Source organism: Molossus molossus, unplaced genomic scaffold, assembly GCF_014108415.1.
Source record: "Molossus molossus isolate mMolMol1 unplaced genomic scaffold, mMolMol1.p scaffold_m16_p_18, whole genome shotgun sequence".
Lineage (NCBI taxonomy): Eukaryota > Metazoa > Chordata > Mammalia > Chiroptera > Molossidae > Molossus > Molossus molossus.
The window spans coordinates 13315784-13337259 of record NW_023425353.1 but is presented as its reverse complement, the minus strand read 5'-3'; the positions used below and the strand labels follow the sequence as shown (position 1 = coordinate 13337259).

The following is a 21476-nucleotide window of genomic DNA, read 5'->3' as shown; positions in this document are numbered from 1 at the left end:
AACGGTAATGATGATTATGCGAAAACATCAAACCCACCAACGTCAATGAAAACTATGAATGGAAGAGTACAGATTTGCAACATGACAGCACTGGAGAGCCCTGGCCGGCAGGTCAGTTGGTTAGAGCGTCATCCCGACACACCAAGCTTGCAGCTTTGCTCCCCAGTCAGGGCACGTGTAAGAATCAACCAATGAATGCATAAATAGTGGTACGACAAACGGATGCCCCCCCCAAATCAATCAATAACATTTTAAAAAAATTATCTTATAATATAGCACTGGAAAGTAGGAGGAGTGACGGGGAAGGTCTGAGACTAGGGAGAATAGCTCCTCAGACACCTAACCAACGACACAAAGAGGTTCACTGCACACGGAGGGCAACAAGAGGGGCAGGAAGGACAGAATGAGGACCAGAGTTTGGGTGGAGTCTCGACTCCCAAGAAGTAGGACCTCTACTAGCCTGATATTTAACTTTCCTATTTCAACTGCTCATTGGTCAACGAACACAAAACAAAATAGTGACTCTGACAATGCACTGTTCATCATAACACATTATTTTAATTTAATGAATTAATTTCTAAAGTAATTCGAACAAAAGATAAGGATATGGTGTATGTGTACATAGATCCTTTCACCCCACCCCCACATGGAGAAGACGACAGGAAACCCTGTCCCGCCCCTCCTGCTACAGTCAGCCTTTCCCCTAAACTGCGGTTAGGGTCACCCACTCATCGTGAGAGACGGGCACCTGAAACAAAAAAAAAGAATTCTGTTGTTTTTAATTCACCAGTGAAGCTGCTATTCTGCGAGCCTCAATGATGTAGAAAAACAAATACTGCCCTGGCCGGTTTGGCTCAGCGGTTAGAGCGTCGGCCTGCGGTACAGAGAGACCCGGGTTTGGTTCCCGCTAAGGGCATGTACCTTGGTTGCAGTTGGTCCCCGGCCCTGGTCGGTCGTGCGGGTGGCAGCCACTCGATGTGTCCCTTCACGTCGATGTCTCTCTTTCTCTCTCTGTTCCTCTCTCTCCCTCCCGCTCTATCTGAACAAAAAATGGAAAAATGTCCTCAGGTGAGGATAAAAAAAAAAAAAGAAAAAAGAAAAACAAATACCAGGTTGATCCCAAGGAATTCACAGTGGCTTCCTCCTGTCAGTCTTCACCTCCTTAAAACCCGGGCTGTCACTGAGGCTGTAACCACTGCACATCCATTTCTGCTACGAAAACACGGAAGTTCTTCTGTCCTTACTACTCCGAGTGGTGCTCACTCCTCTCAGCCTCGCCCTGGGACTCCCTGGACCTCCCACCACGCAGAAATTAACAGGCTGATGGCTGGCTCGGCAGAGAGCTTCGGGAACAACTACCCCACTGGTCAGTGCCGGGTCCCCTACTAAATGCTGCCTATAAAAACAACTCCTTTGCCAAAGGCACACTGGCCCATCCTTGACCCCAACGGGGGGTATATCTAAGCCAAACCAAGATTCCTGAAGCATATTTAAAGCCTGGAGCAGAAATCCAGGAAAATATTTTACATCACAGAACTACTTCAGATGGCTAGTACTGTAGGGAGTTCTTAGGATAAGGCCAATTTAAGATTTGTGCCCAACAGCTATTTGCAAATTTATAGTCCTTATTTTTTCAGTCAATTAGTTTGAGGAAGGAAATAGGAGCTAAGTAAATAAATTAGATCATTAATTTGCATTAAATATAAATTAACTATGCTAATTCTAAAATTGAACATATACACAAATTATGTACATATAATAAATAAAGAATATGCATGAGACTCTATTAGCAAAAGAAAGCCATCTTAACTTACTTTGTTACCAAAAAATCCATGTATATTTATTCAATAGATTTTAACAGTTTTGATGTGTGGATGAAAATATAGGATAAACATTAACTGTCTACTGACGTTCTAACAAATCTATTTTCATTCAAAATGGAAATCAGGATATATTTTGCATTATTCGAGTTAATTACATGACATTTCTTTGAGTAATGATGTATTATTCCATTCATTACTTCTAATTATGGTCTGTCACAAGTGCAGGGCTGGCAATACCATGACCAGCCTTTCTCTGTTCGTACGATCTGATGACTCTCATGGGAAAGCAGGTCAAAAATATGCCCAGAATATGATGAACAGAGTTCAGTGATTGTTAACCATGACAGTTTAAAATTACCTGAGGAAAGTTTCACGTAGAAATAAGTAGAAATGGGGAATGGTTTTCCATGTTACAGGATATTCATTTTTGCAATTAATACAAGAAATGTTCAAAGTGTTATTTTAATACGTGTAATTATCATCCTACCCTTTGCTAGAGCCGGAGAGAGAGCACTCCCAGCATCGTCCTCCTCCTCCTTCCCACACTCACACACACAATTATATTCTGTATAGATCTGCAGACTGTCAAGCTATCATTTTCTGGTTGTGAAAGTGATTCTATAGGTTTTGTGCAATTCTGAAAGAATGTGGGAACCTCCTAAAAGTTCTGATGGAAAAGCCAGTTGGATTTTCCTCCTCTAATACATACGCATGCTCAGGCAGCCCATCTCAGCTCATTCACAGCAGGGCCTAACGCTGGAAGGTAAACCCTATTATGGAGAAGAGGTCAAGGTCAGGGGGAACCAGTAAAACCAAGTAATAAGGCCCAGGAGCCAAGGGAACCACATGCCGTCACACACAAGTCCTCACCAGCCAGCAGGCAGCAAGGAGCCAGGGAGAGACAGCAGCTGGCAGGAAGTGGCCTAGACGAGACGAGGTCTAAGGACCAGCATGCACAAGTGCAGACACACTGTCTCAAGGCACCTTGATCTGAAGCGGCCAGGGTAAAGTGTATAAAGTCCACACATTGTGTCCCCTCCCATTTCAAATGTTCCTTCACACATAGAGAGCATCTATGAAGTCCTTCAGTGTCAGGTGCCAACAATCCATCATTCTGTCTATACTAAAAGTAAGGATGCCAGTCTCAGCTCCAGGAACAAAAAACACACTTGAGAGAGCTGGAGCCTGGCAAGGATGGCTCCTCTTTCTTTTCTGGTCCCCATGACAGCTACTGCCCACTGACCCTGCACGCAGCCTCAGAATCCTCCTCAGCACTGTGCGCTCACTATCAACTGAAGAGCTGGGCTTTGAGATACAATGCATTTGTTCTCTGTGACAATTTCTCAGATGGCAAGTCAAGATGGATGGCGGTCACACCAAGTTTCTCACGCTGTGGGGGTTGGCAGGATCCTCTGTGGCAGGTTCTAGACAGTGAAAATAAGATGTCAAGCAACTGAGTGAGTTACAGAAGCATCCAGGAGCTTCCTCTGTTCCTGCTGCACGATGCCCTTGCAAACTGGTCCTAGCTGGTAGCGACACACTCGACTAGCCCAAAGGTAGAGGCACACGTATATGGGAATCTTTCCCATAGACACAGGACAGAGAGTGCTCTAACTGAGCAATCCCTGCTACACACAGATCTCTGGAATGCAGCAATCTGCTAAATAAAGGCATGAAAATTGTGGCCACAAGAAAACCAACACGCCCAGTCACAGCTCAGGACAAATGACAGCAAGATGGTCCTTGAACATCTCTCCAAGAGCATTTTAACCTACCTAATATATAACAGGCATTCACAGGGTAGAGAAAAGACATAGGTTTAGGGAAATTTAAGAGCAAAAAAATCTATCTTTCGTAATAAAGATATTAGAATCATGCTTGTGCTCATTTTATTTGCACAGGAAGGCTTAAAAAGAAACTCTTTTGAGAAATGAAAGATCATCAGATCACTAATAACTGCAGTTTCCTGAACAATTAAAGAAATTCACAAGATTACAACCTACTTAGGAAATGATGAATATTTCTGATTTTTACGGAAGGATTAAAAGGGCACTTTTATCTATAGCATCGTAGAGTTTATAGTGCTTCCGCAGAAAGCACTGTTAAGTAACAAAGCTATTTTTATTCTTTATTCATTTATTTCAGGAGAACTCAACATGAAATGGTCTGAAAAAAGAGAATTCTAAACATCGCTCATTTGGTAGCTAAAATTTTGTTTCAAAAGGCATTTACCAGCGTTTTCTTTTTTATCTATTGAAGTTGGACCTGAGAGCACAATTTCCAATGTACAAAACTTTTCTTTCTAATATATCAGCAGAAATATGCTTTAAGTTACCTAGTCCAATTCGTCAAAAAGACACCTTGTGAGGCTGTCCTCCATGCATCATGCTAACATTGTTTGGCCATGATAACATTCTGTGTGCAGTGCTTCTGTTTGGAAAAATCTGCTCTTTTTAATAGCTGATTCTATAATCTATTGACAAATGATCTGTATAATATAGTATGACTAGCAAGCAAAGTTTGTCTCTATCATTACACACCACATTCATCCCGTCCACAAATGTTGCCACATTCCCGGTATGTTAGAGCTCCTTATGCCATTCTGAAAGCAACCCCAAAGATCAATACACTGTCTGCTGAAAACTACAGGACATAACAAATGAATAATTTCATTTACAATAAAAGCCCCAGTCCCCAAATGGATTTCACTAATGCTGAAATTCATTTTTCATGCTCAACTCGAGCCCGATGCAAAGAGAGGAGGTAGAAGTATTAACTATAGAGGTTCAGATTCATGTAAGCCGTGGACAGCAGCTGGGCTACACCGAGGTACATGAATCAAGTTCATGCAGAATCCTGAAGATGCAATCGCCAAAACGCTTCTGTTTTCTCACCGAGACACTCTGAAAGCCTGTTCCAGTAATGAGAAATTAACGGACTGAAGGCAGTCTGACATATTCTTCTAGAGTGCTGCACCCTGGAGGCCAAAGCCCATGCAGTCGGCTTCAAACACTGCAGAACAGAAGTGTGTGCCTTAGGTGGGGACAAGGAGGGACTGAAGTGGCTCTTTGGAGAATGAAGCCAATACTCTTGCTTCAAAGGCATGTCTTCGGCCCCTGATCTGACAGTTCTTTTCCTCCTCTGAAAGGTATGAAAACGTCAGTAAGCAAAGTCATAGGAGAAAAAGGACTCAGGGTGGGGAGCCCTCAAAATGTGAGAAAGGGCACAAGTTCAAAGATGACATTTATAGTCTGTCATGAACTGTGCATTTCCCAAAGACCACCTGGAGATTCTTTTTAAAAAGAAATGACCAAAAAATACAAAATAAAAATTTCCTGTTCACATTAGGAAGCCAATATACTGCCCTTAAAATATAGACTTGTCCAGTGATGAATTGGCATGCAAAAATGAAAAAGGAGGGAAAAGACTCTTTTCCCATCAGCCATCAATTCATTCACTGCTTGTAGACGATTTGGTTCAGTCATAACACAAAAATGTAAACGAGATTATAGCTGACAAGGCATGAAGAGAAAATAGAGCTTGAAAATGATACTAAAAGTCGGGACTAAAATGGTGACGAGCCTGGCTTTGTGCATGGGAACACTGACAAGGCAGGACGACAGCTGACCCTGTAGCACATCCCATCACTGAAACGATCCAGGTCCCCCTGATGTTCACACTTTCTCTTTGAATTCCGTCAGCACAGTATGTTGGATGCTAGGACAAAAAGTTGTGCAGGAGCGGCCCCTGTTCCCACCCCCTCCCCAGGAACTCATGCCGCAGCGTAGAGACAATCAGCAGCCCACAGAGTTGTGACGAGAAGCAGAAAGGGATAAGTGTTCGGAACGGTGCCTGGAACAGAGTGGGAGCTCAGTAATACACTGGTGAATGAATCGACATGTGACTGATGAACCAAGTGTCACAAAAAGGACAGAATACATTTTTCCTTAAAAGGTGGGACAGGTATCAAACACTGAGCCGAAATGAAAAGGGTGGGAAGGATGGCAAGGTGAAGAAAGTTGTGGGCAAAGCATGGTCACAGAAACACCTGTTTAGGAAAGAGCTGGAGAGGGGTGAGTCAATGCCATGCATGGTGCCAGGTGGGTACTAGAAATATCAGGGGATCACTTTGTAAAGTATGTTGTCTACCAATATGCTAAACACCTGAAACTAATACAAAAAAATACTGAATGTAAACTGTAATTGAAAATAAAAATGAAATGAAAAAAAGATAATGAGGTTTTTGTACAACTATGCTAAGGAGTTTGGACTTTACCTTTAAAAAAAAAAAAAAAAAAAGGTGGGGGTGGGGGGGGGGGACTCTGCTTCCTTAGCTGTTTGTAAGCAGGGAATAGGAGAGTGATATGATCAGAGCTGTGGTTTAGGACGAGGCTTGGTTGGAGATCCAGGGACAGGGACGGCGTACGAAGTTGGATGACCTACCCAAGGGGCTAAACGAGAGCAGACAGAATAGAATACTGGGGAAAGATTAAAGCCCACTGCACACATCTCACCAATTACTTTATGAAATGTTAGTGGGCAGAGCTATCCACAGCTTCAATTCCCAAATCACAGGACAAAAGAATGTCGCTTTCTGCAAGCAAATAAGTAACTTATTAAGATTCTTCTCACAGTGTCACTTAACAGGGTTCACAAAGTTAAAGTAAAATAAAAAGCTACAAAATCATCATATGAAAAGGATCGTCTGAATACACCTGTTCCTGAAACCACTTTAAACACTGAAGATGTGACATTGCCTTACAGAGTGTGCTGATTACAAGCATGATCTGTTTCCCATTGTTCGCATCCTGAGAAAGAGCCACCTTGCTCCCTTCCAAACAAAGAGGTTTATTATTTTAATGCAATGGCCCCCATCTCCTTGGCATTCACTCAAAGACCCAGTAACTGACCGGGTCTCATTCCCACAGGGGCAATCCCAGCGCCGTCTACAACCGATGTGATCTTTGTTCACCACCAGCTCACTGTTCAGTGCAGACATTTCCCCAGAAGCAGGCAACTCAAATGTTCTTGTGTTGAAAAACATATGTGACCTAGGTCTTGCTACACATCACACATTCACAGTCGGTTAAAAACACCACGAAAAAATCAAGTTTCTTATTATCAGGATGTAAGCAAGACATTCACAGGGCCAAGTCTATTCCATTATGAACCATTAAGAAAGCAGAGCAGCTCTGTAAGCTCGTGGTTTCTCTGTCGAAGGCATTAAGCTTTGTTCTTCTAAGTTCACATTTTCACCTCAGGTTCCCTGAGCTAAAGCTGGTACCCAAAGAGAGATGGCATTTAAACCACATTCTTTTGACACTGGAATTCGCAGACATTTTGCTTAAAAAAAAAAAAAAAGTCCTCAAAGGAAAAAGAATGCCACAAACTTGCAGCACCATCAAATGAAAAAGTAAAATTTCAGAACTCCAGGTCTCTGAGAAGAACTCGATAGAAAATTGGTATACAACTTAAAAACAGTTCTGTTTTATAGGACCTTTCTCAACCATTCTACTTTTACTGTTTTTATTTCACTAAACAAAAGAATGAAATTTTCTAATATTGAATGTAATTTAAGCTATTTTTATGAATTTAAACAAGATTTAAATATTATCAAGGAAAAACATTACATCGTAGCATTTATTAGTTTATTACTGTGATCATTAGTTTTATAAATTTACAAAATTAATTTGGTTGAATTTTGGATTCAAGGATTTTGGAAGTCTATCATAAAATCACAATTGTCTTGTGTGCATATTTTGTTTGTATTTTTTCAATGCACCATAATTGCATAGCCAAGAAAGAGTATTCATAAAATTCTCAAGCACTTTGAAAATTCCCACTGAAAAAAAATATAACTTACTTTGAAAAAGAGCTTGACATATTTATAGATTTAGAATTACTAGAAATTTATTTCAAAGTAAAATCATGTCTCAGTGTGGAACATTCTTGTTATCTTAAAATACAAAATTGTATGCTTTGTTGCACTCTGCAGAGTAAATTACGTTAGGCAGAAAGAGAAAAAAAATTCTAAAGAGCCAGTACGAAAGTCATGTGCACACAATCACGAGTGATATCTTCAACAATATAACAATTACTCTGCAGAACATTTCACCCATTCCTGCTACTCCCGTGGCAAAGAATAAATCTCCTATGGAAGTCAATAGGAAGAAAGACTACAACTCATTAGTCAGAGGGAAATAAAACATCCCCACCACCAATGACACTGGAACATGATTTAGAAGCTGGGATGTTTTCCAAGACAAAATGCTATTTCAGAACCTAACATGAAAAAAACATTTGTAAGTCTATTTATGTATATGAATTTAATTAAAACTTCTAGCTTGAATGATCTCCAAAAGGTAAAGAAACCAAGTGGGTCTCAATTCTTCATTCAATCTCTTACTTCCACATCACACAAGTGCCACCCAATCTCTATCCTACTATTAAAATTCACAACTGATGACTGAAAACAAAGAGCCCGTGATATTTATTGGGATCACTTCAGAGGCACCTATTTGCACAGCTACCACATGAAAAGGTCAAGCAAAAACTCACCTCCAAAGCCACAGTTGCTAAGCAACTCTTTCCAGAAGTTCTACAAAACTGATCAAGCATATTACTGGTGCCACCAGCGGGATTCAGAATAAATGCAACATCTTACCTGGTTTGTCCAGACAGGGAGGTAGGCACGTGGATGCTTGTTTACCTTTTGGACAGATATCGGAGGCCGATCCTGTATTCATATTCATTTGGTATGTTAGGTTCCGAGGCTTTTTATAGTTTTCCTCTCTTAAAACAAAGGATACGTCCTGGTACCACAGGTTTCCTGTTCACGAGGGCAAAGGACAGTTCTGTTCTGAGAAACACCACAGAGGGTTTGATGAGATGTTGGCCGAACCTGAATGACATTTCCTCACAGTTGAAATCTGAAAGAAAAAAATGATTTAGGACCTTTATGAAATTCAACTGAGAAACTCAGATCATATACACTTTACAGAAAGCCCACCATTGCTATAGATTCTCAGCTGAGAAGACATCATTGAAGCTCTTCCTCCTTCGAGGGACACTAAGATGCATTCTGGGTAAGTCCTCCTAGCGACACCACCTTCCCCACCAGGGTGGTCTCAGCAGGAGTCAGCAGGTCCCCGCAGAACCTTGCAGGTGGACCACACAGTCTTCTTAATCCCTCTGCACTTCAAACTGCCACCTGAGCCCGAATCTACGAGGCCCTCTCCACAGATACTTTCTATTTTTACCCATCCATTTCATCATCTTTGCCAGGCTAAACTTTTTCATTGTTTAGCATTTATTCTCAACCGTCTAACTCTTACATGCTTTTCTCAATGGTTTTATCTTTGTTTATATAGAAGCAATTTAGAAAAAGTACAAACACTGTTTGAACTTGTCTACAATTACAAAAACATAGAAGTATTCCCGTAGAACTATCACAGTAACATTTCCAACATAAATAGAAAAAATCTGAGGGAAAAAATGTGCGTGGGGTGGGACGGGGTACAAAATATAGCTCAAGATGAGGATAATTCCCAGTTGACCCAGAGCCGGGAAGCAGCAAGGTATGTGAAGTGCTTCCTAGGTCCTCTTTTGAAGACAAAGCCATGTCCTGGGGCTGGGGTACGGGGAAGAGGGTGAAGCAAGATTTGGCATTTGGTATCTAGGGCACCAAGGAATGATTTTCTGTCATTTATATGACTGTGCGTGACAGAGTTACTTTCTCTCTCTCTCTTTTGTTTTTTCCAATGTTTTGATTATTTTGAGAGAGAGAGGAAGGGAGAGAGATAGAAACATTGATGTGAGAGAGAAATATTGATCGGCTGCCTCCTGCATGCCCCCTACTAAGGATCGAGCCCACAACCTGGGCATGTGCCCTGACCAGGAATTGAACTGGGACCTCTCAGTCCACGGGACAATGATCAATCCACTGAGCCACACAGGCCAGGCCAGAATTACTTTCTGAAAGACTAAGACACACCCTCCTTGGGAAATACTTCATTTTTCTAATTCAGGAACAGTCTGACTACAAAACCGATGAAGACAGATCAACCTGTGGTTAAGCAGAGTCAGAATTACAAAAAAAGGATGACATCAGAAAATGGTGGGTGACATAAGAGAAATGGCATCATAAGAGATTCTCTTGGTCTCTCCCCTTAAAGTTTCAACAGTTTGAATAGCTGTAAGTCAACAAATGATTCCCTGGTCAATGCACAAACAAATCTGAGAGATCGGTGCGTTGAAACATTTCAAGGTGGATAAGTGGCAGTGAACCAGGGAGGCAAGAAGAGAGAAAAGCTGAGATTAGCCATGGACACAGCACTGCAGCCCAGAGCTCAAGCAGGGCTCAGCCCAGACAAGGAAGAAAACAGGTTGTGGCTGGCACTCCCGTTCACTGGGAGGAGCAAAGAGATTCAGTGAGCATTCCTGCATGAGTGGGAATACAAGCTGCAGCTGAGCCCAGTGACCTGGGCAGGATGTGAGCCCACACTTGTCTCCCAATTGGCATTCCAGAGACAGAAATTATGCAAATCCAAGAACTATTACTATCGAAACACTTTTTCCCTGGGCAAAGGGCACACTCTGTGACTAATCCCAGGGTAGAGTGGAGGCACAGGGGGTGTCCAGGATGTTCAAGATCATCATTGCTGGGAGGGAAAAGCAACAAAGCAGCAGTCAGGTTCCGCCAGCTCACCCCACCCCCACACATTGCAACAAAACTGTTGGCCACATCTGGCTGCAGGGGACAGCATCGGGATTTTAGATTTGGAGCCCCGTCCCCCACCATGTTCCCACACAGGATGGTCGCCTAGGACTGGGGCGACCTGATCACAGGGGAAGCGACTACCTTCCCAGGGCACACAGGCCATTGTCCACCACCGCACAGAGACCCGAAAAGCCAAGGGACTGAGAAGTGCAAGGGACCTAAAAATTTGATTCAGCACCACCTACTGGAAAAAAACAGAAAGCCTTCTTCCTATGAATCTACTGGAGAAGTGCAACTCATACAAAGATGCCTAGACAGAGAAGGAATCCATCAAATACCATGAATAAGCAAGGTAATAAGGCAGCTCAGAAAGAAAATTTTAAAACTTCCCTCAAATAAACTTAAATACATGGAAATATGTGATTTAAATGACAGAAAATTCCAGACTGCAGTTCTGAAAAACTCAAAGAGATGCAAGGAAACACAGACAGGCAGTTTAATGAACTCAGAAAAAAACCAATGAACAAAATGAGTAATTTACCAAAGAGACTGAAATTTCAAACAAGAACAAAACAGACATTCTGGAGATGAAAAACTCAATAAAAGAGATAAAGAATGAACTAGTGACCACAGAAAATATAACTGACCAGATGGGAAAAAAATTAGTCATAGCAAAGATAGACAACTAGAAATGGCACAAAGGGAAGAAGAGAGAGGCTTGAGCAAGAAAGAAAAGAAAAGAAAAGAAAGAAAGAAAGAAAGAAAGAAAGAAAGAAAGAAAGAAAGAAAGAAAGAAAGAAAGAAAGGAAGGAAAAGAAAGAAAGGAAAGAAAGAAAGAAAGAAAGAATTCTACATGAATGAAAGAGCAATAGAAGAATATTAGGTATAACAGAATAAGAAGAGAGGGAGAAAGGAATGGAGAGCCTATTCAAACAAATATTTGATGAGAACTTCCCAAACTTATAGAAAGAGCTATATCCTCGAATCTAAGAAGCAAACAGAACACCTAATCACCACAATCCAAAACGGTCTTCTTGAAGGCACACTGTATTAAAATTGTCAAAAAAATTAATGATGAAGAAATTATTTGCAAGGCAGCCAGGAAAAAGAAAAAAGTTACCTAAAAAGGGAAGCTCATTAGGTTATCATCAGACTTCTTAGCAAAATCCCTACAAGCTGGAAGAGAGTGAAACCAAATATTCAAACTACTGAAAGAGATAAATTACCAGCCAAGAATAATATATCCAGTAAAGTTATCCTTTAGATAAGGAGGAGAAATAAATACATTTCCAGACACACAGAGGCTGAGGGAATTTATCACCAGAAGACCTACATTGCAGGAAATACTCAAGGCGGTTATTCTACTTGAAACAAAGAACAAAGGGTCAAAAAACTACTAGTAAAATCACCAACAAATTTACAGCGTAAATAAGGATACATTTTTACCACAAAAAAAATCTTAAAAGGGGAGGGAGTAAAGGTCTGAATTGGCAAAGAGGGAAGGAGATTAAATGCATTCAAAGGAAAAAGGACTTGCCCTGGCCGGTTTGGCACAGTCTTTAGAGCATTGGCCTGCAATTCAGAGAGCCCCCAATTCAGTTCCTGCTAAGGGCACGTACCTCAGTTGCAGTTTGTCCCTGGCCCTGGTTGGTCGTGCGGGTGGCAGCCACTCAATGTGTCCCTTTCACATCGATGTTTCTCTCTCTCTCCCTCTTCCTCTCTCTCCCTCCCACTCTATCTGAACAAAAAAATGGAAAAATGTCCTCGGGTAAGGATAAAAAATAAATAAAAAGCCAGACTTAAAAAAAAAAAAAAAAATGACTACTGTATATATGGAACTTTCTTTTTCATAAGCCTAATGGTAACCACTCATAAAAAACAAAAACTGAGCCCTGGCCGGTTTGGCTCAGTGGTTAGAGCATCGGCCTGCGGTCCGGAGAGACCCGGGTTCGGTTCCCGCTAAGGGCACGTACGTCGGTTGCAGTTTGTCCCCGGCCCTGGTTGGTCGTGCGGGTGGCAGCCACTCGATGTGTCCCTTCACGTCGATGTTTCTCTCTCTCTCTCTTCCTCTCTCTCCCTCCCTCTCTATCTGAACAAAAAATGTCCTCGGGTGAGGATAAAAAAATAAATAAAAAAAAAACAAAACTGAGCCCTGGCCGGTTTGGCTCAGCGGTTAGAGCATTAGCCTGCAGTCCGGAGAGACCCAGGTTCGGTTCCCGCTAAGGGCATGTAACTCGGTTGCAGTTTGTCCCCAGCCCTGGTTGGGTCGTGCGGGTGGCAACCACTTGATGTGTTCCTTTCACGTCGATGTTTCTCTCTCTCTCTCTCTCTCTCTCTCTCTCTCTCTCTCTCTCTCTCTCCCTCTCCTTCCCACTCTGTCTGAACAAAAAATGGAAAAATGTCCTCGGGTGAGGATTAGAAAAAAAACAAAAAACAAAAACTGAGACACATAATTTTAAAAAAGAGGAAACAGAGGGAAAAGGTATGAAATACCACCAAACAAAAGCAACAGACAAAAATACAAAGGAAAAGAACCAATGGAGGCACAGAGGTACTAGAAAGCAAAAGATAAAATGGCTATAGGAAATCCTCATATCTCAATAATTACACTAAATGTAAATGGACTGAATTCATTAGTAAAAAGGCAGAATAGCAGATTAGATTAAAAAAAAAAAAAAAAACCAAGCATATTGCTGCCTTCAGGAGACACATGGAATCTGCAAAGACAAAGACAGACTCAAAGTGAAAGGGTGGAAAATGATTCTCCAAGCAACTTGCATGTACAGAAAAACAGGTGTAGCTACACTTATATCTGACAAATTAGATTTCAAGATAACAAAGGTAACAAAAGACAAAGATGGACATTTCATAATGATACAGGGGACAGTACATGGAGAAGACATAACACTTCTCAATATACATGCACTCAATCTGGGAGCATGGAAATATAGAAAGCAACTACTAAGAAAACCAAAGGGAGAAAATGACAAAAACAGTCATAGTAGGGAACCTAAATATTCCATTGATAGCTTTAGGTAGATCATCCAAACAGAAAATCAATAAAGAAATATCGGCCTTAAATGACACATTAGACCAAATGGACATAATTGACATTTACAGAGCCTTTCATCCCAAAACATCGTATTATATATTCTTCTCCAGTGCAAATCAAACACTCTCAAGGATAGACCATATGTTGGGACACAAGCTAGCCTCAACAAATTTAAGAAGGGTGAAATCATACAAAGCATATTCTCTGACCACAATGCCTTGAAATTAGAAATCAAGTATAAAAAGGAAGTAAAAAAAAAATCCCAAAATATGTGGAGATTAAACAACATACTACTAAAAAATGACTGGATCATAGAAGAAATAAAAGATGAGATCAAAAGATATATAGAGACAAATGAGAATGACAATACAACATATCACAACTTCTGGGATGCAGCAAAAGCAGGAATAAGAGGGAAGGAAGTTTATATCATTACAGGCCTATCTCAAAAAAACAAGAAAAATCTCAAGTAAACAACCTGACATAACATCTTAAAGAACTAGAAAAAAAAAGAACAAAAGCAGCCCAAAGTCATCAGAAGAAAGGAAATAATAAAAATTAGAGCAGAACTGAAGAAAGTCGAGAACAAAAAGACTATACAAAAGAGTAATACAACAAAGAGAAGATTAATAAAATTGACAAACCCATGGCTAGACTTACTAAGGCAAAAAAAAAAAGACTCAAATAAACAAAATCAGAAATGAAAGAGGAGACATTACCACAGATATCACAGAAATATAAAGGGTTATACTAGAATACTATGAAAAGACTCTATGCCACCAAATTCAAGAAATTTATATGTACCTAGAAATACATAATCTTCCTAGACTGAGCATGAAGAATTAGAAAATCTAAATAGAATAATCAACTGTGAGGAAATTTAAACAACATTGAAAACCTCCCCCAAAACAGAAGTCCAGGACCAGATGGCTTTAATAAAAATTCTACCAAACATTCAAAGAAGATTTTATACCTATTCTTCTCAAACTCTTCCAAAAAAACTGAAGAGGCACTACTTCCTAACACATTTTATGAGGCCAACATAACCTTGATACCAAAGACTGGCAAGAATAACACCCAAAAAAGAAAACTACAGACCAGTATCTCTGATGAATACAGATACAAAAATCCTCAACAAAATACTAGGAAATAGAATACAACAATACATGAAAAAAGTAATATATCACAATCAAGTGAGGTTCATTCCAGGGAAATAAGGATGGTTCAACATATGAAAATCAATCAATTTAATATACCACATTAATAAAATAAAGGATAAAAAAATCATATCAATAGATGCAGAAAAAAAAAACAACATGAGATACAACATCCATTTAGGATCAGAAAACTCAATAATGGGTATAGAAGGAAAATACCTCAAAATAATAGAGACCATACATGACAAACCCTCAGCTAATATCATACTTGATGGTGAAAACAGAAAGCTTTTCCTCTAGGTGAGGAACAAGACAAGGATGTCCAGTCTCACCACTGATTCAACATGGTACTGGAAGTCCTAGCCAGAACAATCAAGCAAGAGAAAAAAAATAAAAGGCATCCAAATTGGGAAGGAAGAAATAAAAGTGTTACTTTTTGCAGATGACATGATTCTGTTTTATATAGAAAATCCTAAAAACTCCACACAAAAAAACTATTGGAAATAATAAACAAATACAGTAAAGTTTCAATTTACAAAATCAAAATACAAAATTCCACTGCATTCCTAAATACTAACAATGAAATTTCAGAAAAAGAAAAACAAAAAACTCCTTTTGCGATCGCAACAAAAAGAATAAGATACCTAGGAATAAACATAACAAAGTGTGTGAAAAACAGAGTGCAACTATAAAATATTATTAAAAGAGACTGAAAAGACACAATGAAAGGAAAGATATTCCATGTTCATAGATGAGCAAGAACAACATAAAGTGTCCACATTACCCAAAGCAACTTACAGATTTAATTCAATTGCCATCAAAATCCCAATGACATTTTTTAAAGAAATAGAACAAAAAAATCATCAGATTTGTAAGGAACCAAAAGATCCCAAATAGGCAAAGCACACTACCCAACTTCAAACTATACTACAGACCAGTGATAATCTAAACAGCATGGTGTTGACAGAAATATAGACACACAGACCAATGGGACACAATTGAGAGTCCAGAAATAAAACCACATGTATAGAGGCAAATCATTTTTGACAAAGGAGCCAAAAACATACGATGGAGAAAAGAAAGCCTCTTTAATAAATGGTGCTGGGAAAATTGGAAAGCCACATGCAAAAGAATAAAACTAGATTACGGTTTGTCCCCATGTACAAAAATTAATTCAAAATGGATCAAAGACCTAAATATAACATCTGAAACAACAAATTACACAAAAGAAAACTTAGGTACTTAACTTTTGGACCTTACAGAAAACTTTATAAATTTGACCTCAAAGGCAAGGGAAGGACAGGCAAAAATAAATGAATGGGACTATATCAAACTAAAAAGCTTCTGCACAACAAAAGAAACCACCAACAAAACAAAAAAGCAACCAACTAAATGGAAGAAGATATTTGCAAACAATAGCTTCGACAAGGGGTAAATCTAAAATATATAAAGGACTCATACAACTCAACACCATATGAACAAACAATCCAATTAAAAAATAGGCAGAAGACCTAAACAGACCCTTTTTTCAAGAAGACATATAAATGGCCAACAGATACATGAAAAGATACTCAACTTCACTAGCTATTAGGGAAATGCAAATCAAAACTACTATGAGATACCACCTCATACCTGTTAGAATGGCTATTATCAACAAGACAAGTAATAAGTGTTGGAGAGGTTATGGAGGAAAAAATCCTCATTCACTGATGGTGGGAATGCAAACTGGTGCAGCCACTATGGAAAACAGTACGGAGGTTCCTCAAAAAATTAAGAATAGAGTTGTCATATGACCCAACAATCCCTCTTATGAATATCTACCCCAAAAAATTGAAAATATTTCTTCACAAAAAAAAGAAAGAAATTTAATATGCACCCCTATATTCTCTGTAGCATTATTCACAGTGGTTAAGACATGGAAACAAGTGTCCTTAGATAGATGACTAGATAAAGAAGATATGGTGCCTATATACAATGGAATACTACTCAGCCATAAGAAAATATGATACACTGCCATTTGTGACAACATGGAGGGACCTTGAGAATATCATGCTAAGCAAAGTAAATCAGAAAAAGTTAAAAACCATATGCATTCACTCATATGTGGGATACACAGTTGTCCTTCACCACTTCGTGCTTTGACTTTCGCAGCTTCACTCTACTGCAGTTTTTATCACAAAGTGGTGAGGGATGACCATGCATAAATAAAGAATCCTACTTCGTGGAAATTCATTTATTGCGGTAGAGTCTGGAACTGATTAACCACGATAAATGAGGGCCAACTGTAAAGCAGAAACTCATAGACACAGACAATAATATACTGGTTACCAGAGGGAAGGAAGTTAGAAGGAGAGTAAAGGGTAAAGGGGGTCAAATATATGGTGATGGAAGATGATTTGACTTTGGGTGGTGAGCACACAATGCAATATACCAATCATGTATTAGAGAAATGTACACTTGAAACCTATATAATCTTATACACCAGTGTCACCCCAATAAATGTAATAAAAAAGATAAAGAAAGTGCTATTTTATGAACAAAACAATAAATACGTTTAATGATTCCAATGTTCTCAATGACCCAAAAGACACAGGGCTATCTACACATCATCCGCTGTAGAAGCACCCACAAGCCAGAAGCTAACGGGTACAAAGAAATAAGAAGGAAAGTTTGCCTTACTCATACAAATACTGGTTTCTAGGACATTTACAACTCTCTCATAAAAATAAAGGATATTGAGTAAGAATGTTGAAAATCATCTAACCCAGTGTTTCTCAAGGTGTTTCCCTGGACTTACAGGATCAGCATCACCTGATAACTTATCAGAAAAGAGAATTTTCAAGTCCTACTTCAAATCTCCCTACCAGAAGCTCTGGGAGAAGGGCCCAGCAATCTATTCTTGAATAAGCTGTGCAGATGATTCAGAAACACTGGCCAAACCCAGCTGTTCTCCCAGTCCTTCTGTACAGCATCCTTGCCAAGCAGCCAGCTAGCCACATGCTTGAATATACTAGGAGACAGGAAGTTCACTATCCTAAGTTTTCTTTCTTTTTTTTTTTTCATTTTATTATTTACTTTTTTTTTTCAATTTTTATTAATTTATTTTTGTTACAGATGTTTCTCCCCCCCCCAGATACCCTACTCCCCATCCCACTCCCCACCCCCAGCATTGTTGTCTATGTCCATTGGCTACGCATACATGCATATAAGTTCTTTGGTTCATCTCATCCACCCCCCGCCCCCCTCCTCTGAGGTCCGTCAATCTGAACCGTACTCCTTTCTGTCTCTGGGTCTATTTTGTCCATCAGCTTATTTTGTTCATCATATTCTACAAATAAGTGAGATCATGTGGCATTTGTCTTTCTCTGATTGGCTTATTTCGCTTAGCATAATGCTCTCCAGGTCCCTCTATGTTGTCTCAAAGGATAAGAGATCTTTCTTTCTTACAGCTGCATAGTACTCCATTGTGTAAATGTACCACAGCTTTTTTTATCCACTCATCTACTAATGGACATTTGTTTCCAGATCTTAGCTATTGTAAATAGTGCTGCTATGAACATAGGGGTACATATATTCTTTCTGATTGGTGTTTCAGGCTTCCTAGGATATATTCCCAGAAGTGGGATCACTAGGTTAAATGGCAGATCGATTTTTAATTTTTTGAGGAAACACCATATTCTCCATAGTGGCTGCACCAGTCTGCATTCTCACCAGCAGTGTACTCATCTATGGTCTTTACATTTTCACTGTTAACAGTTAGGTATTTAATCCTCTTGGAATGAAGTACAGAAATGATTTCATATTTATCCTTTTGTGAACCAATGTTCCTAGCACCAATTCTTGGGAGTGATTACACCAAGTTCCCATAATACCAGGACTAAGTCTGGACTTTTATTATATTCTGATTCTGTCAGATGATGGAGAACAGGGTGCACCAAATTCAGTGGGTCACACAATCTGTTCTTTCTACTCAGCTCTGTCATTGCAGCATGAAAGCAGCCATAGACAATACCTAAACAAATGGATGTGGCTGTGTCCCAATAAAACTTTATTTGTAAGTACAGGCTGCAGCCTGGATTTGGCTATGGGCTGTAGTTTGAGAATTCCTTCTGTATAATGTTAATGCCTTGGAAGGGAGGATCCTTCTTTATTTATTCTCCCATATAAATTTTAGATTCAACTAGCCTCTCCAAAAATATTCTTGCTCAGATGTTGATTGGAATTACACTGAATTTAAATTTTAATGGAGGAAATATGACATCTTCACAATATTCAAGCAATCCATTTATGAATGCTACATTTATACTCTATAATACCTTCATAAAATTCTTATAATAGGGTCTTAAATTTCCCTTATATGTTTAATAAATCCTGTCTTAGATAGCTTTTAGTTTATGCCACTGTTATAAATGGTATCTTATTATCATCAGAGTTTATAATTGGTTACTCCCAGTACAGTGGAAAGCTATTGATATATTATTTTTATATGTTGCTCTTATAAGCAAGCAACCTAGCTGAACTCTTGTATCGCTACTAATAGTTTCTGCTGATTCTCTTTGGTTTTCTATATCCTGTTGACTCTTGAACAATACAAAGGTCAGGGGAGCTGACCATCCACGCAGTCAAAAAATCATGTATAACTTAAGTTGACACTCCACATCTGCCTGTTCCCTATTGTGGATGCAAAACCCAAAGATATAGAGGGCCAACTCTATATTTATTGAAAAAAATCTGTGTTATAAGTAGACCTGAGCAGTTCAAACCTATATGGTTCAAGGGTCAACTGTAGATGATTGTACTTAGAAATAATTATACCTCTTATTTCAATTCTTCTACTTTTGCTGATTTCTTTGTCTTATCACATTGGTAAGGAACCTGGTAATATTGTGTAGGACTAACAAGCATTTTTGTCTTGTTTCCAACCTTAAAAGGAATAAATTTAAAGTTCTGTTTCCCATTAAGAATGATGTTTGACATAGGTTTTTAGTAGAAACCTTTAAGTCAAGCTTTAAAAATTCCCCATTTCAAGTTTGCTAAGGGTTGGTTCCATTTTAAAAAGAAAAAGAAAATTAATAAATGCTTTTTCTTTATCACGGTGACACAATTTCTTGTCTTAGCCATTAACTTGGTAAATTATGGTAACAGATTTTTAAACACTGAAAGCATTCTTTCACTTTTATAATTCAACTTAGTCACAATGTATTTAATAAACTGCTTCATTAGAATTATTCTGCTTTTCAATATCCTAAGAAAAATCGGCCAATATTTTCCCCCTGGTTTTGTTTTCAAAATCAAACTTAATAGGTTGGTATTTTTCCTTTGTTCTATAAAAAGTTTTATAAATAATAATTTTTCTGTCCCTTCAGAATTAAATAGAACTACTGTCAAACTGTTCGGGCCCCTTTTCATATTGTAGAGAGGGTTAAGTTTTGATAATTGATATAATTTACTTTGTTTGCTGATTAAGGATTTTTCTTACATCAATATTTTAGGCATATATCCTTTTCACCTAAATTGTCCATCGTTGTTGGTAAAAATGTATCATACTTTTTTAAGATTAAAAATAAAATCCATAATTATGTCTTTTACCTATTTTGTATCTTGTTTGTTACAGTAAACCCTGGATTTTGCAGACCGGACCTCGATTTAATGAACTTTAGATTTAATGGACAAAATTCCAGATCCTTATATCATATGTGAAAATTAACACCTTGTGAATTTTAAAATGCTTTTAACCAAGATTTGCTTATAATTAAATTAACAGGTTATTTTTTGTTATTAACGCACTGTTATTTTTAACAAATTTTAGCAAATAGGCTACGTGTTGGGAAAAACACGGTAGTAATTTTGCCAACATAAATAAACATTACATATCTACAACTATCATCAACATATTTAAATCTAACAGTCACCCTTTGTAAACAATGTTTGTGAATGATTAGTACATGGCATGTGGTAATTGGTTCTGCTGTCACCTGGTGTGACTTTCTGCAGCAAGTTTTTTGTGCCTGTTAATCCTCACCCGAGGATATTTTTCCATTGATTCTTTTAGATAGAGTGAAGGGGGGGGGGGGGGACATCGATGTTAGAGAGACACAGTGATTGGTTGCCTTCCACGTGACCCTGAGCAGGGCTGGGGATCAAACATGCAACCCAGGCATGTGATTCTGACTGGGAATTGACCCGAGACCCTTAGGTCCAAGGGCCAAAGCTCTAACTGCTGAGCCAAGCCAGCCAGGGCTCTACAGCACTTTTCACATATGCAGGCCGATGTTCCCATGTGCACTAAGCCACACCCCAGCCATGGGCATCTGTTCATGCCGTGACTGGTGAATGCATGCATTTACTAGACCTGTGTAGTATGCATTTAAAATGACTGTGATACATATAGAAAACATCTCTGTGAAATTAAACTTTTAATACATAATTTTAATTATATGAATGTGTCTACATAAGTAAAAACAGGTAAACTAACTAATTTGTTAATTTTTTAACATACACATTTGGAAAACCTACTTTATTATATAATAGACTTTTGGCTTGAATGGACACCTCCCTTTCCTGAATTAGCCCGTTTTATAGAGGTTTTACTGTATTTTGTTTACTTTGTTATTAATGTATGTTTTTCTTCATCAGTCTTGCAAGAATTATATCTAATCTATTAAGTTTTTCAAAGAACCAATATTTGGTTCTTCGCTTTTATTAATTATCTCTACTTTGTTGCT

The 21476-nt window shown here is 38.8% G+C and overlaps 1 protein-coding gene and 1 long non-coding RNA gene across 3 annotated transcripts in view; both read right to left on the bottom strand.

Annotated features, from left to right (window-relative positions):
• FHIT (fragile histidine triad diadenosine triphosphatase) overlaps positions 1 to 21476 on the bottom strand; it is an 841628-nt gene that overhangs the window by 790735 nt on the left and 29417 nt on the right. Inside the window, exon 2 of the mRNA XM_036267258.1 lies at positions 8633 to 8752. Within this exon, the coding sequence (XP_036123151.1) occupies positions 8633 to 8735 (103 nt within the window). The 5' untranslated portion in view covers positions 8736 to 8752. The remainder of the gene's footprint in view (positions 1 to 8632; positions 8753 to 21476) is intronic.
• On the bottom strand, positions 2869 to 8546 carry LOC118633397. Of its 2 annotated transcripts, XR_004960180.1 has the most exons (4): positions 8533 to 8546; positions 6338 to 6417; positions 4718 to 4964; positions 2869 to 3247 (listed from the first exon to the last, which is right to left on the bottom strand). It is a non-coding gene; the product is annotated as an uncharacterized LOC118633397 (long non-coding RNA). The 2 variants fall into 2 exon arrangements; XR_004960179.1 differs by lacking the exon at positions 8533 to 8546 and having other exon boundaries at positions 6338 to 6867.